Source organism: Schistocerca cancellata, chromosome 2 (genome assembly GCF_023864275.1).
Source record: "Schistocerca cancellata isolate TAMUIC-IGC-003103 chromosome 2, iqSchCanc2.1, whole genome shotgun sequence".
Lineage (NCBI taxonomy): Eukaryota > Metazoa > Arthropoda > Insecta > Orthoptera > Acrididae > Schistocerca > Schistocerca cancellata.
This window is the reverse complement of record NC_064627.1, coordinates 13,510,511-13,525,619: the sequence shown is the minus strand read 5'-3', so window position 1 is coordinate 13,525,619 and position 15,109 is coordinate 13,510,511. Positions and strand designations below refer to the sequence as shown.

At 42.3% G+C, this 15,109-nt stretch overlaps 1 protein-coding gene across 1 annotated transcript in view; it reads left to right on the top strand.

The window, feature by feature from the left end:
• The window catches only part of LOC126161311 (E3 ubiquitin-protein ligase CHIP), a 154,366-nt gene that overhangs the window by 61,407 nt on the left and 77,850 nt on the right, over positions 1–15,109 (top strand). The window contains exons 4-5 of the mRNA XM_049917065.1: positions 14,805–14,924; positions 15,040–15,096. Coding sequence (XP_049773022.1) covers positions 14,805–14,924; positions 15,040–15,096 — 177 coding nt within the window. The remainder of the gene's footprint in view (positions 1–14,804; positions 14,925–15,039; positions 15,097–15,109) is intronic.

Sequence of the window (15,109 nt, the reverse complement as noted above, 5' to 3'; positions counted from 1 at the left end):
TGTTTAATTTCTTCATTTTTTAAAGTTTCTGTGTTATATTTTGGAATTTTGTAAAAGGTTTTCTTCTCTTTTCGAAATGGGAGTGGTCTGAATTTAATCGTAGTCAAATAGTGGTCTGAATCAACATCAAGGCTTTTCAGCACTTTAGTGTTTTGAATTTCTTCTTGACAATGAAGTGAGATAGCCACATGGTCAATTTGGAATTCTCCGAGAAGTGGATTTGGTGATCTCCATGTTTTAGTTTTTCGGCTCAGCTTTTTGAAATGTGTTGTCATTATTTTCAAGTTGAAATGCCTACATACCTCTATAAGCCTTTCTCCATTTTTTGAAGTTCTTTTGTGACCTGGGAAGAGGCCTACTGTTCCATGGTATTTTTTCTCCCTTCCTATTTGTGCGTTAAAATCGCCTACTAACATTTTTATGTTCTTCTTTGAGCATCTATCCAGTTCCATTTCAAGTATCTCCCAAAATTCTTCAACTTTCTCCAGGTTATTTTTGTTGTCCTGGTTTATGGGTGCATGGCAGTTGACTATAGAGTATCCTTTGTTTTTACATTTAATCTCAAGAGTGGATAGTCTCTCAGAACTCGAGTAGAAGTTAGTAACTGAATCTAAAATTGAGTGATGTACCAGAAATGCTGTTCCCAGGTATGGCATTTGTTTCATTAAGATTTTACCTGGTTTTCCTTTAAATAAACGATAGTTTTCAAAATCTAAAGCAGTTTCATCTAAAAACCTTGTTTCTTGCAATGCACATATTAAAATTTCTTTCTGGTTCAGCTTTTCAATCAATGATTTCAATTTTCCTACTTTAATTAGAGAGTTTACATTTAGGGTTGCAAACATAGTTGCTTTCTTAAATTTCAGTGTTGAGGGCTGCATACATGTTGGTTGGGGTCCTCCAAAATCCTTTGACCCCTTTGCATTGTTTCTACGAACAACGGAGGATTTGCCATTCGGTCTACCTCTTGGAGTAGTGTCTATCTTTGACGACGTTCCCATCATGCTTTGCAGTAATTGTTGGATAATAAATTGGGGGATCGGGTTGCCCCGAATCCGAAATTAAAACCAAGGTAGTAAGCCCTGGAGTTAGCTCTTCCGCTCTCTCTGCCGTTGGGAAATTGTTCCTCTTCCGCCATTGAGACCGTTGGCTGGGTTTCACCTAGTAACCCTAGGCAGGGGCCCTATGACAGGGTGCTACCATCTGGAGCCGGATGGACCCTGGTTTTTTAACGAGGTTGTTACTCCTCCCCCTCCACACTTCCCCATCCTCTTGTTTTTAGATGGGCCCGGGCTTGGGACCGGCTTGCGGCGGTGTTATTTATCTCATCTAATAGGCAAAAAAATCGATTTAATAATTCGCCACGACTAAGCCAGCGGACCTCGCTGTAATAAGGCAGGCTACCATACTGGCTTTCTACATCCTCAAGAAAGCTTTTAAATTGCCTGTGTTGTAGCCCATGCTTCCTAATATAATTGGTTGTACGAACAACAACACTCATCACATTTTTTATAGTGATACTCTTTGCACATACGTTTTCCTGGTGGATCACACAGTGAACGCCTCTTATTTCATTCGGCATGGTCAGTTTTTTCATTTTCTCCTTCAACAGCGCAACGAAACCTGATTTTTTCCCTGTCATCGCTGGTGCACCGTCTGTAGACACTGAAACTAAAGAATTCCACGACAATTTTATATTTTCAACACTTTCTTCAACACTACTTAAAATATCACCTCCGGTTGTAGTGTTCATCATGGCTACTACATTGAGGAGCTCTTCCCTCACCTGAAGATCTCTATTAACACCTCTAATAAATATGGCAAGCTGCGCTGTTCCAGTGATATCAACACTTTCGTCTAGAGCTAGAAAATACACCATAAAATCTTTACAGATATTTGCAAGCTGGCTCTGGACGTCGTCTGCCATGTCCTGTATGCGACGCATAACGGTCATGTTAGATAATGGCACAATCCGAAACTGTTCAACTTGAGATGGACACAAATGTTCTGCTGCAACTATCAAACATTCATATATTAAATCGCCATCAGTGAAGGGGCGCAGGGATTTTGCTAATAGCAAAGCAATTCTATAACTCACTCTGAGAGCTGCCTCAGTTGGTTTTTCTTCGTCGTCCAGATCTTCTTTGGATAGCTTCCTTTTAAGTTTAATAACTTCCTGTGCACAATCTGGTCCATCACATTTTCCACTTCCGTAGTCTTTCGCGTGGTACGACATATAACGTCGCTGCAAATTAAATTTCGTAAAAGAATTCAGCGTTTTGTGACATACTAAACATTTTGCAACACCATCTTTTTCTGTAAACAGATACAATTCCTCCCAATGGGGATTGAGCTGCGAAAGCATGGTTGGGGTTACACAATGGCGACTTGACATGATTCTTAACCAGCGAAATGACTGTTAGAGCTGATCGTAGTACTTTAAACATTACACAGTCGGCGCGAATTCAATAGGCACGCTGCGGCCCTATTCAAATGTGCGCGCGCATTTCCCCTCCCTCCCTACTCCGCGACCTTGCACCTGCTCGCGAGCACGTGCCTGAGCAGACGCGCTCAAAACCGGCCTGTTGTTAAGCCCTGCATTAGAACTACTGACGGCCTTGGGAGAGCCAGTCATGACAAAACTCTACCAGCTGGTGAGCAAGATGTATGAGACAGGCGAAATACCTTCAGACTTCAAGAGGAATATAATAATTCCAATCCCAAAGAAAGCAGGTGTTGACAGATGACAAAATTACCGAACTATCAGTTTAATAAGTCACAGCTGCAAAATACTAATGCGAATTCTTTGTAGATGAATGGAAAAACTGGTAGAAGTCGACCTCGGGGAAGATCAGTTTGGATTCCGTAGAAATATTGGAACACGTGAGGCAATACTGACCTTACGACTTACCTTGGAAGAAATATTAAGGAAAGGCAAACCTATGTTTCTAGCATTTGTAGACTTAGAGAAAACTTTTGACAATGTTGACTGGAATACTCTCTTTCAAATTCTAAAGGTGGCAGGGGTAAAATACAGGGAGCGAAAGACTATTTACAATTTGTACAGAAACCAGATGGTAGTTATAAGAGTCGAGGGGCATGAAAGGGAAGCAGTGGTTGGGAAGGGAGTGAGACAGGGTTGTAGCCTCTCCCCGATGTTATTCAATCTGTATATTGAGCAAGCACTAAAGGAAACAAAAGAAAAATTCGGAGTAGGTATTAAAGTCCACGGAGAAGAAATAAAAACGTTGAGGTTCGCCGATGACATTGTAATTCTGTCAGAGACAGCAGAGGACTTGGAAGAGCAGTTGAACGGAATGGGCAGTGTCTTGAAAGGAGGATATAAGATGAACATCAACAAAAGCAAAACGAGGATCATGGAATGTAGTCGAATTAAGTCGGGTGATGCTGAGGGAATTAGATTAGGAAATGAGACGCTTAAAGTAGTAAATGAGTTTTGCTATTTGGGGAGCAAAATAACTGATGATGGTCGAAGTAGAGAGGATATAAAATGTAGACTGGCAATGGCAAGGAAAGCGTTTCTGAAGAAGAGAAATTTGTTAACATCGAGTATAGATTTAAGTGTCTGGAAGTCATTTCTGAAAGTATTTGTATGGAGTGTAGCCATGTATGGAAGTGAAACATGTACGATAACTAGTTTGGACAGGAAGAGAATAGAAGCTTTTGAAATGTGGTGCTACAGAAGAATGCTGAAGATTAGATGGGTAGATCACGTAATTAATGAGGAGGTATTGAATAGAATAGGGGAGAAGAGGAGTTTGTGGCACAACTTGACAAGAAGAAGGGACCGACTGGTAGGGCATGTTCTGAGGCATCAAGGGATCACAAATTTAGCATTGGAGGGCAGCGTGGAGGGTAAAAATCGTATAGGGAGACCAAGAGATGAATACATTAAGCAGATTCAGAAGGATGTAGGTTGCAGTAAGTACTGGTAGATGAAGAAGCTTGCACAGGATAGAGTAGCATGGAGAGCTGCATCAAACCAGTCTCAGGACTGAAGACAACAACAACAACATATTTAATCTTATGTCACACAAAGTAGCAAGTTGTTAGCTGATAGGGAATAAAGAGTGCAAATTTTCTGAATATATATAGATATAATAGAGGGAAACATTCCACGTGTGAGAAATATATCTAAAAACAAAGATTCTGTAACTTACCAAACGAAAGCGTTGGTACGTTGATAGAAACAATAACAAACACACACACAAATTTCAAGCTTTCGCAACCCACGGTTGCTTCATCAGGAAAGAGGGAAGGAGAGGGAAAGACCAAAGGATGTGGGTTTTAAGGGAGAGGGTAAGGAGTCATTCCAATCCCGGGAGCGGAAAGACTTACCTTGGGGGGAAAAGGGGACAGGTATACACTAGCGCGCGCGCGCGCACACACAAACGCATATGTACAGACACAAGCAGACATATATAAAGGCAAAGAGTTTGGGTAGAGATGTCAGTCGAGACGGATACGACTTCCTTCACGAAATCCTCCCCACTCCACCAAGAGTGTCTTTCCGTCGTCCAGCTAACCTTTGTAACCTCTCGGTTCATCCCTATGAAATCCCCAAACCACCTTCCCTACCCTCTGGCTCCTACCCTTGTAACCGCCCCCAGTGTAAAACCTGTCCCATGCATCCTCCCACCACCACCTACTCCAGTCCTGTAACCCGGAAGGTGTACACAATCAAAGGCAGAGCCACGTGTGAAAGCACCCACGTGATTTACCAACTGACCTGCCTACACTGTGAAGCTTTCTATGTGGGAATGGCCAGCAACAAACTGTCCATTCGCATGAATGGACACAGGCAGACAGTGTTTGTTGGTGATGAGGATTACCCTATGGCTAAACATGCCTTGGGCATGGCCAGCACATCTTGGCACAGTGTTACATAGTCCAGGTTATCTGGATACTTCCCACTGACACCAACCTATCAGAACTCCGGAGATGGGAACTTGCCCTTCAATATATCCTCTCTTCCCGTTACCCACCAGGCCTCAACCTCCGCTAATTTCAAGTTGTCGCCACTCATACCTCACCTGTCTTTCAACATCATCTTTGCCTCTGTATTTCCGTCCCGACTGACATCTCTGCCCAAACTCTTTGCCTTTACAAATGTCTGCTTGTGTCTGTGTATGTGTGGATGGATATGTGTGTGTGTGCGAGTGTAAACCTCTCCTTTTTTCCCCCTAAGGTAAGTCTTTCCGCTCCCGGGATTGGAATGACTCCTTACCCTCTCCCTTAAAACCCACATCCTTTCGTCTTTCCCTCTCCTTCCCTCTTTCCTGATGAAGCAACCGTTGGTTGCGAAAGCTTGAATTTTGTGTGTGTGTTTGTATTTGTTTGTGTGTCTATCAGCATACCAACGCTTTCGTTTGGCAAGTTAGCCGACTGTAAGCAAGACAGGCACCACAGTACATTTTAATTTCCACTGTCCTGAATATAGTTTGATAGCATAAAATATACACGTTTCAATTCACTCTGATGGGCGATAGGAGAATGCTGTGTGAAGAGGTGTGGCACTGCACTTTGGCACACTTAAGACCAAATAACATTTCTTACATTTCCTCGAACACACACATTTTATGCATCAGACTCTTCAGAAGGATGTGCGCTACGAAATGAACATATTTTTGAAAATTCGTTTTTTTTTAAATAACGCGGGGGAGATACTATCTAGTATTTCCCCGGTTCGGAAATCTGTAGATCTGGGGCTGATGCGCAGAGCAGTCTGAGCTATAGTGGGGAAGTGGGTAGTCTGCACGTGACCCGTGTTTACATTTAGTGATTTTGCTGTTTGTTCTTCGTTTACTGTTCTCATGTCAAATGAAAACAAAACAAATTTCTGTGGCCGGGAGCTATCAAGTGAATTAAAATACATTCACATAATTACAGAAGGCTAAAATGTGTTATTAGTGCCAGATTTTTTTTTTTTTTTTTTTATTTCCACCTTTCTGACAGTCAAGGATTAATTGCATTGCAGAACTATAAAGTTCTTTTTGTCAGTTTGCTAAAGAAATTTTCTTTTATTAATATTTTCTGCTGAGGCAGACAATATATTTGAAACAAAGTGTTTAATTTCACACACTGTTCGCTGCATTTCAAGTGCACATTTTCAACTTCTAGCACGTGTGGCATTGTGCCATAAAAAAGAACCAAACATGAGATAACACAATACTGCTACTCCAAGAAAATTTACATTCCGAAAACCACATTGAAAAGCTTAATATCAGGTCATGGCCTACTTCACTAGGAATCTGGACAAACGAATGTGCACATTTTATTATGGGTAACAAAATTCCAATGCTCCTGGAGTATTCTCTGATGTTATGTTTTGTTTCTTTAATGACATAATGTAAGATCTTTTAATGTTTTACACGTATGAACACAAGGGCTCCCTACAACATCGTAGCTGCGCACATGCGGTAACGCCTGTCATCTGGCGCTCTCTGGCAACTGCAGAAACGAACCTATTTCCAACAGGTTGCGGGAAAATATTTCGAATGGTGGTTTGAAAAACGTTACTATCGAAGTAAATTTCCTTTTACACAACTTGAACTATGTGCGAGAATGTACGATGAATTTCTTAAATCACAGACCGTTTGACTCTCATTTAAAAATAAACTCTTTGATGACGAGCCATTTAGATGAATTTCAAGCCCAGAAGATCAGACATTTATGTCGTTATTAAAAATTTTAGCGGCACATTTGTGTGATAACCTCTCCTGCAGTGTATTAATCTTATAGACCAATGTTATATGTGAAAACTTGACTTTTCGTGTAGCAACACTATTTATATTAATGTAAACCATTAACTTTTTCTGTTTGTGTGTTCGCACTACTGAACAGTGATGTTGCTATTAACTGACTACATCACGTGTCCTAAGCCCTGAATACCCGCTGTCATCGGCTAGCGAGATCACGTGACATGAACTATGACTGGCTTACAAAAGGGCATCGCAACTCGATTTCAATGCTTCGGAAAGTAACATGCAGTGTTTGATGGAATTCGAATTTATACTTTCGTAATACAAAAATATGTAGCCTACAAGTTGCTACACATCCACGATCTTTCCTGAAAGTGTTTTTTTCCCTGTGTTTCATTTTCTAAAGCGTCGGGAAATTCTACGCCCGTGTATAAAACCATAACCGTTCAAAGGACTGTAAGTTATACAGTTCCAAGAGAAAATATACTGTCAGTTAACAGGGAAAAAGTATGTTTTCACCCGGGAGAAAATGTATTTTCAATTGGGAAATCCGGGAATTTTTTTCCTTGTCCGCGTATACACCCTGTTTTGGAATAGCAATGTCCACTTGTATTCTTACTTCAGGAAATAAAATTGCGCCCTCACATCCGCTTTGAGCTTTGGCGTTTCTTCTCAGTCCATTTTGGCATTCGCCTCGAGGTCGGCATTCCATCTCATGGGGGAGCCATGCTGCTCATACGGGATGATGTTCATTGTCAACCCATCCCCCTGACTACCCGTCTTCAAGCTGTTGCAGTTCACCTCTTCCTTCCTCACTTGAGCTTTTCCCTTTGTACTGTTTGCATCCCTCCATAATTCTGTCACCTTGGCTGACTTCCTCCAACTTATTGGGCAGCTACCTCACCCATTTCTGCTGCTCGGTGACTTTAATGTGCACCATCCTCTTTGGAGTTCTCCCAGAAGCTGTCAGAGAGGTGCCCTCTTTGCTGACCTTAATCGACTTAACCATATGTGCTTTAACATGGGAGTGCCCACATTCCTTTCAGATTCCACGCGCGCCTATTCTCATTTGGAACTATCTTTCTGCACTGCCCAGCTTGCCCATTGACCCGAGTGGTCTCTTCTCTCTGACACATACTCAAGTGACCATTTCCCGTGTGCTATCAGTTTGCTGACTCGTACTCTGCCTACGTGCACACCCAGGCAGCTTTCTAAGGCTGACTGGAGGCTTCGACACCCAACATTTACCCAGTTGTGATGACCAGGTAGCATATCTTACAAATGCTCTCCCCACCACTACAGAATGTTCCGTTCCTCACATTTCCTCTTTACCTTGCTGTGTCCAGGTCCCTTGGTGGACTTAGGCATGCCACGATGCTATTCATGCACGGAGACATGCTCTCTCCATTTTTAACCATCATCTTACAATGACAAACTTCATTCATTATAAACAGTTGTGTGTACAGTGTCGTCGTGTTCTTCTGGATGCAAAGAGAAGCTAGCTGGATTTCATGTGCTAGTTCTTGTAACAGTTCCACTCCCTCTTTTGTTGTGTGGGCCAGCCTCTGATGGCTGTCTGGGACCACGGTCCATTCCAGAGTTTCGAGCCTGGCAGTAGCAGACGGTGTCATAATGGACCCTATTGCTATCTCCAACACCTTCGGCTGCCATTTTGTGGACATTTTGAGCTGCTCTAGCTATCACCCTGCCTTCCTCCATTGGAAACGAGTGGAAGAGGTTCGGGCAATACTCTTCTTTTCTCAGAATCACGGGTGCTACAACATAACATTTACTATGAGGAAGGTAGACCATGCTCTCATTTTTTTCCAATCCCCCACCCCAGGGCTGGAAAATTTTCACTTTCAGAAGTTGCAGAATCTCTTTTTACGGGCAAGCACCTTCTCCTTCACACGTACGGTTGTGTCTGGGCAGAGTGTTTCTCAGATGCTGGCGTGAAGCCACTGTCGTACCATACCTATGCGTGGTAAGGACAAACACCTTCCTTCTTGTTATCGCCGCGTTTTTCTCACCAGCTGGTTTTGCAAGGTGATGGAATGTATGATACATGCCCAGCTGATATGGTAGCTCAAGTCTCACAATTTCCTGTCCACTACACAGTGTGGATTTTGATTTCAGGTGCTCCATTCTGTAGTTGACCATCTTGTTACCTTGTCAACCCATGCCATGAATGGTTTTCTGCAGAAATACCAGATTGTGGCCATGTTTTTTGATTTGGAGAAAGCCTACAACACCTGCTGGAGGACTGGTATCTTCTATATACTGTACGCGTGTGGCTACTGTGAGCTCCTGCCCCATTTCCTTGAGGAATTTTTAAAAGACCAAGTTTTCAAGATACCTTTAGCCAGGAAAACTGTGTGCCTCACGGTTCCATCTTGAGCGTTGTCATCTTTGCTCTCGCCATTAATCTTATAATGGCCTGTCCCCTGCCTCATCATCTCGGGCTCCCTTTTTGTTGACGATTTTGCATCTATTGCAGTTCTGCACGAACCCGTCTCATTGAGCGAGGTCTTCAGTGAGTCTAGATCATCTTTACTCGTGGAGCATTGACGCTGGCTTTCAGTTTTTCACTGACAAAACCATTTGTACGAATTTCTGGCAGTGCTGTTGGTTTCTCCCTCTATATTTACATCTCGGGCACGTTGCTCTTCTGTTTGTTGAAACTACAAAATTTGTGAGGCTGCTGCTCTACAGGAAACTTTCTCGGTCCTCCCCCGTGTTTTACTTGGCAGCCCGCTGTATGCAGTCCCTCAATGTCCTTTCGTGTCCATAGTGGTACTTCCTGGGGTGCAGATCGAACACCCTTATCCGTTTGTAATGATACCTTGTCTGTTCAAAACTAGACTGGGGGTGCTTTGTTTGTGTATCCCTCTTACACCGTCTCAGCACTGTCCCCCATTGTAGCACCCGTTTTGCCACTGGCACCTTTTACACTAGCCCGGTTGAAAGTCCGCATGCAGAAGCTGCCGAACCACTGCTGTTCTACTGCCGTGACTTTCTCCTCAGCCGATACGCGTGCTGTTAGTGTGCCACGTGTGGCCACCCGTCCTGTGTCTCTTTCCTCGATGACTCCTTTGATCGCCAGTATGGGGCGCATCCCTCTTCTATCGTACCTCCTGGAGTTCGCTTTCGGCTCTTGCTCTGGCAGATTAACTTCACGCTCCCTGCAACTTTCCCGATGGGTGTGAACCCAGCTCTAACCTTGGCTTCGTGCAGTGGCCCCGTGTTCACCTTGGCCTCATTCCTATCCTAAGGACACTACTCCAGCCTCTCTCTATCGCCTTCAGTTTCCCGACCTTCACACGGAACTTCGTAATAGTACCTTTGTGTAAATTGAAGGCTCTAGGACCGACTGCATTGTCAGGTGTGCTTTCGTCATTGGCACCAACATTTTTCAGTATTGGCTTCTGGCACACTGCTCAGTATTTACAGCAGACCTCTTCGCCCTGTATCGGGCCACGGAGTGCATTTGGCGACACAGGCTTTTCAATTGTGTCATCTGCTCAGACTCTATCAGTGGCCTTCAAATCCTCTGTGCACTGTACACCGTCCATCCATTAATGCAGTGCGTCCAGGAAAAGTGTTACTTGCTCACTCTTGATGGAGCCACTGTGATGTTTGTGTGGGTTTGTGGTCATGCCAATCTGATGGGAAATGAGGCTGCTGACGGTGCTGCCAAGGCTACAGTCCTCGTACCTCGGCCCACTAGTTCTTATATTCCCTCTTTCGATCTCTGTGTTGTCGTCTGTCAGGAGGTTGTGTCGCTTTGGCATCATCACTGTTCCTCTCTTCGTGGGGATAAGCTCCAGGTCATTAAGCCTCTCACAGCAGCTTGGACAACCTCCTCTTGGCCCTCCTGCCACAAGGTAATCATTTTAACTAGGTTGCATATTGGGCACGCCCTTTTAGCCATCTCCATATGTTAAGTGGTGCTTCCCCATCACTTTGTGCACATTGCACCCAACTTTTAACTGTCTGCCGTTTTTTGACTGAATTCCTCTTTTTTAAAGAATAAAACTGTTTACATTTCTGTTTGGGTTTGCCATCTGAGTTATCGACTGATTTAGTGAACGATGTGTGGGCTGCCAACCGTGTTTTTTATCTGTCATAGCAATATTAGTTCTGCACCTCCGTTTCTCTAGGGTGTACTTTATAGACCTTTCTCCATGTACCTGTTTTTAGCTGGCTTATCTTCTGTCGATTGGCAGTGACATAGAGTTGTTTTTAACTCCTCTCTTTGTCTTTGTATTTCACAGTTTTGGCATTGGTGCATATGACCCTAGTTGTTTTTGCGCCCTAAAACAAAACAAACTCACTCCTAGGCTGCAGCCTGAACTCAGCTGATCATAGCCAAAACCACGTTCAACAATTCACGAACTGTGGCCTGCTCCTCCAGCATCCTTGTACAGCAGGAACACATCCTGCCCATCCTAGTAAATTTAACTGAACAAATAAACTATAAAAACAGACAAAAACCTAGATGTACAGCTCGCTATACTCCTGACGTGTCACCAAGGGACACTTCATACCTCAATGAACTGTATAATTGGCTGTTCAAAAGAAATGGAACCTGTGTTATGGACTGCCTGAATTTACACTCACCTTTAGGAACGCGAGATGAAACCTTGTGAATAGAAAAATACGCATGAGATTTAAGAAGTATAGTACTAGGAAAACACAGGAAAAGCTAGATACGTAACTGGCTGCTGTGGAGATGTGACGAGGCGACAGCTGAGGGCCTGGCTGGCTTACTAAATGAACGGATGTCTTGAAAACAAAAGAAATTAGCAACTACTATGCTGCAAACTGAATGAATGTACACTTCCGGCTACAATTCAGGAGATTAAACCTCTTAAATAGAAATCATGGGTTCCTTTGCTCTTCCGTGTTGCCTTCATCCTTTGTCACCTCGGTTTCATATATCATCTTCGTCCCTTAACCATAGGGTCCAAAGGTGGACCTGAGATTTTTCAGTTCTGCATTCAGGTGTTCTTTATCGCAGATCCTGTGGGCCCTTGTTGTTAATGTGAGCGGGGTGGATTTCTTGTGCCTAGGCTTATGGTGGGAGAAGGGATGTATGTACCTCCCGGTGTTGGTGGATTTTCTATATACTCTGCGGGCAAGTTTACCATCAGGGTTTTGGTAAACTTTCACGTGAGAAAAGGCAGTAACCCTTCTTTTCTATATCTATGGTAAACTGGGTTTTACTGTGCTGTTGATTGAGGTCTTGACGGAAATTCTGTAGCTGTTGTTTTTCACGTGGCCAGATAAGGTATCATCAGCGTACTGGAATAAGCATTCTGGGCATAATGGGGCAGAATGAAGAGCTGTTCCTTCAAATGTCTCCACGTCTTATTTCCACTGATAATAAGAAATAAAGCAGATGCGAGTAAAGGATGTCCAACACCCCTCCTCCTCATCCTCAGTACACTGTCGTATTATGAAAACAGCTTCTTCTACTACTGTGTAAGGATTAAAGTTTTCTCATTCAGCAGTAAGCAGAACATCCAGAGGAAGGCCACTTGCAGCAGTGTCTGAAACGTAGGAGAATTTGATGTATTGGCAATGCAGTCAAATCCACTAAAGAATTTTATTGACGCTTACAGTATCTATTTAGATTCTGCGTGGTAATAATAGTTCAGGAGAAAATTTTTAAACAGTCTTTAGTTCACTGCAACACATTGCGACACTGCAAAAAGTAATATTTCAGCTCACTCCAAAGACTTAACACCTATCGAATGTTTTAAGTTCTCGCAATTGCCACCTACTTTATCACCTGCCAGTAGTGAAATAAAATGCTTCCTACTGCTGAACTCTGACAAAACTGACCACCGAGACTAGTGGCTTACCACAAATCCCAAAGCCCCGTCACTCACATGTTGCATTTACAGAGCATCATTGAGCTCACTGTCGTGTGTGTTACGATGAACGTTACACTTATGATCACCATTTGGATTTCATAAACAAAACATTGAAACTATTCCTGTATGAAGGTACCCCCGACTGATGACCTCAGAAGTTAAGTCCCATAGTGCTCAGAGCCAAGGTACCCCCCTTTGTTGTGGACATTTCCTGCCAGCAAAGTACGCTTAAAGTCAATTGGTTCTCTTCTACTATTGATAAAAGACGGTGAGACAATTTAGACCATTGCCTTATGCAAAGAAAAGATGTTTATCAGTTTTCATATATAGCAGAAGCCTGTCTTAATAGCTGATTACAACAATTTTAATATTACTGTTAAATCACTGAACATGGCAGACTCACTTAGACAAAGAACAGCTAATGGATGTGCCTGCACTGTTGCTGGTTTCATAATATGTATTGTTGTGGAAAATTGCATAGTCTAACTTGAATTTTTTTTTAAGTTCAGAATTATTTATTGGTTGTAGTTTATTTAGTGTATTAGAGCATATGTCTCAGAGGTCATAGTAAAAATTTCAGTTGCTACCACATTTGACTCTGTAGCTCATCACATTTTTGCATAATTAAATTTGTGAAGGAAATTAGTGTAAATGAAAATTATTAATTTAGCTGTAACTCGCATAGTTTCTGAAGTAGAAAACATTATAAGTAGCAATGGGCTGGTCTTGTGGACACACCAGTACAGTAGCTTTGAAATTATATTGCATTATTGGATTGTGTGACACTAAATATCCAAGATTTTTGAGTCGATATGTTTTATTTCAACAAGTGTTCTTGCCGTGACACCTGTTTCGTTCTGTGCATGCAGGCTTCACATATCTTGGTAGAAGGGAATTTTGTGTCCCTCACACCTGGCCACTTACCTAGCTGCTGGTAGCTGAGCACTCCTGTGTGCGTCCTTGGTATCTGTTGTTACCTTATCCTCTGCCCCTAGTGATAGTAGGCTGTAATTTACTGCATTTCTGATCTTGATGGCTAGTTTTCATTTAATTGCACCCAATGCATACCATTTAGGATCTGTAGAATGAAAGCCTGGCAGGTCACTGTTTTATACGTACAGTGTGCAATTTCTCAGTTGCACTGAATTTTTGTTGTACACATATTAAACAAAAGCAAATTATTGCTGTTCTGTAACGGAATCTGTAACTAGTGTAAGAAGGGAACCTGTTGCTAGTGTAAGAAGGATCAGTGAAGATCGAGACATAAAAAGAAGTTATACTTATTACTAGTTCAATTTTGTGTTTCCTAAACTTTGTATTTTGTAAATTACACAGTGGAAACTCCAGGTTGAAATATGAGGAAAATATACATTGCTACTCACCATATAGAAGGCATGTTGACATGCAGACAGGTACAACAAAATGACACTGACACAGTAACCTTTGGCCAAAACCTTCATCAGAAAAGGAAACTTGCAGATCCACCCTCCCGCCCCTTCCCCTCTCCACACACACACTGTGAGAGAAAGAAAGAGAGAGAGAGAGAGAGAGATTTAAACAAGTGAGCCTACCTCATTCAGACAAGACCGCCATCATCAGCAGCTTGGACCAGAATGTGGAGCTGCCAGAGATGGCGATTGTGTGTGTGTGTGTGTGTGTGTGTGTGTGTGTGTGTTGGGGGGCGGGTGTGGGGTCTTGCATGCCTAATGTGCAAGTGTCTTTTTCATTGTCCTTTTCTGCAACTCCATGTGTCATCTTTATGGTGAGTAGCACTCTACCTTTTCCTTATATTGTGTTTTGTAAATCAGTATACATATTTTGCAAAGTAACATGTACTTAATAGTTGTGAGTTGCATTGAGGAATTACTTAACTGCTGTATCCTTTTCGTGAACAGAAATAACTGCAATTAACTTTCTTGATCGTCTTTCTTGGGTCTATTCCAATTTCTCTTGAAAGTTTGTGATGTGAATTAGTATGCATTGTCACCTTATCTGCTGTGCTGTTAATGCTTTCCAGTGTTCAGTAAAGTTTTTACCTTTTTTCTGTTGCTGATTGTATGACAGTATTTGCTAATCAGTAACGTTTCACTATATGTTATCAAAAAACTGAATACGCATTATTACGTCTCCTCCGAATAGAAGTCTAAGTAACGGTTAGGATATAATGACCCCTTATCTCAAGGCATACTGTTTTACATTTCAGTCTTACTTGAACAGATTGATAAGGGAGGACACCGAGCGGCAGATAGAAAAACTGCGTGAAGAAAGTGGTGGAAATGAAGAACTTGTCCAGGACAAAGTGATGGAGCTGGAGCAACAGTGTGTATGTATCTGTGTGTTGATCTGTTTTGTAAAATAAAAAGAAAAAAAGAAAAGAAAGAATCATCAGTACAGTGCCTTGTTTTGAAATTAAATATTGTTCTTCTTTTTGTTTTCAGGACAACAATACAAGTGAACTAAATGCTATATTTGCCAAAGTAGATGAAAGGAGAAGAGTAAGTAATAAGA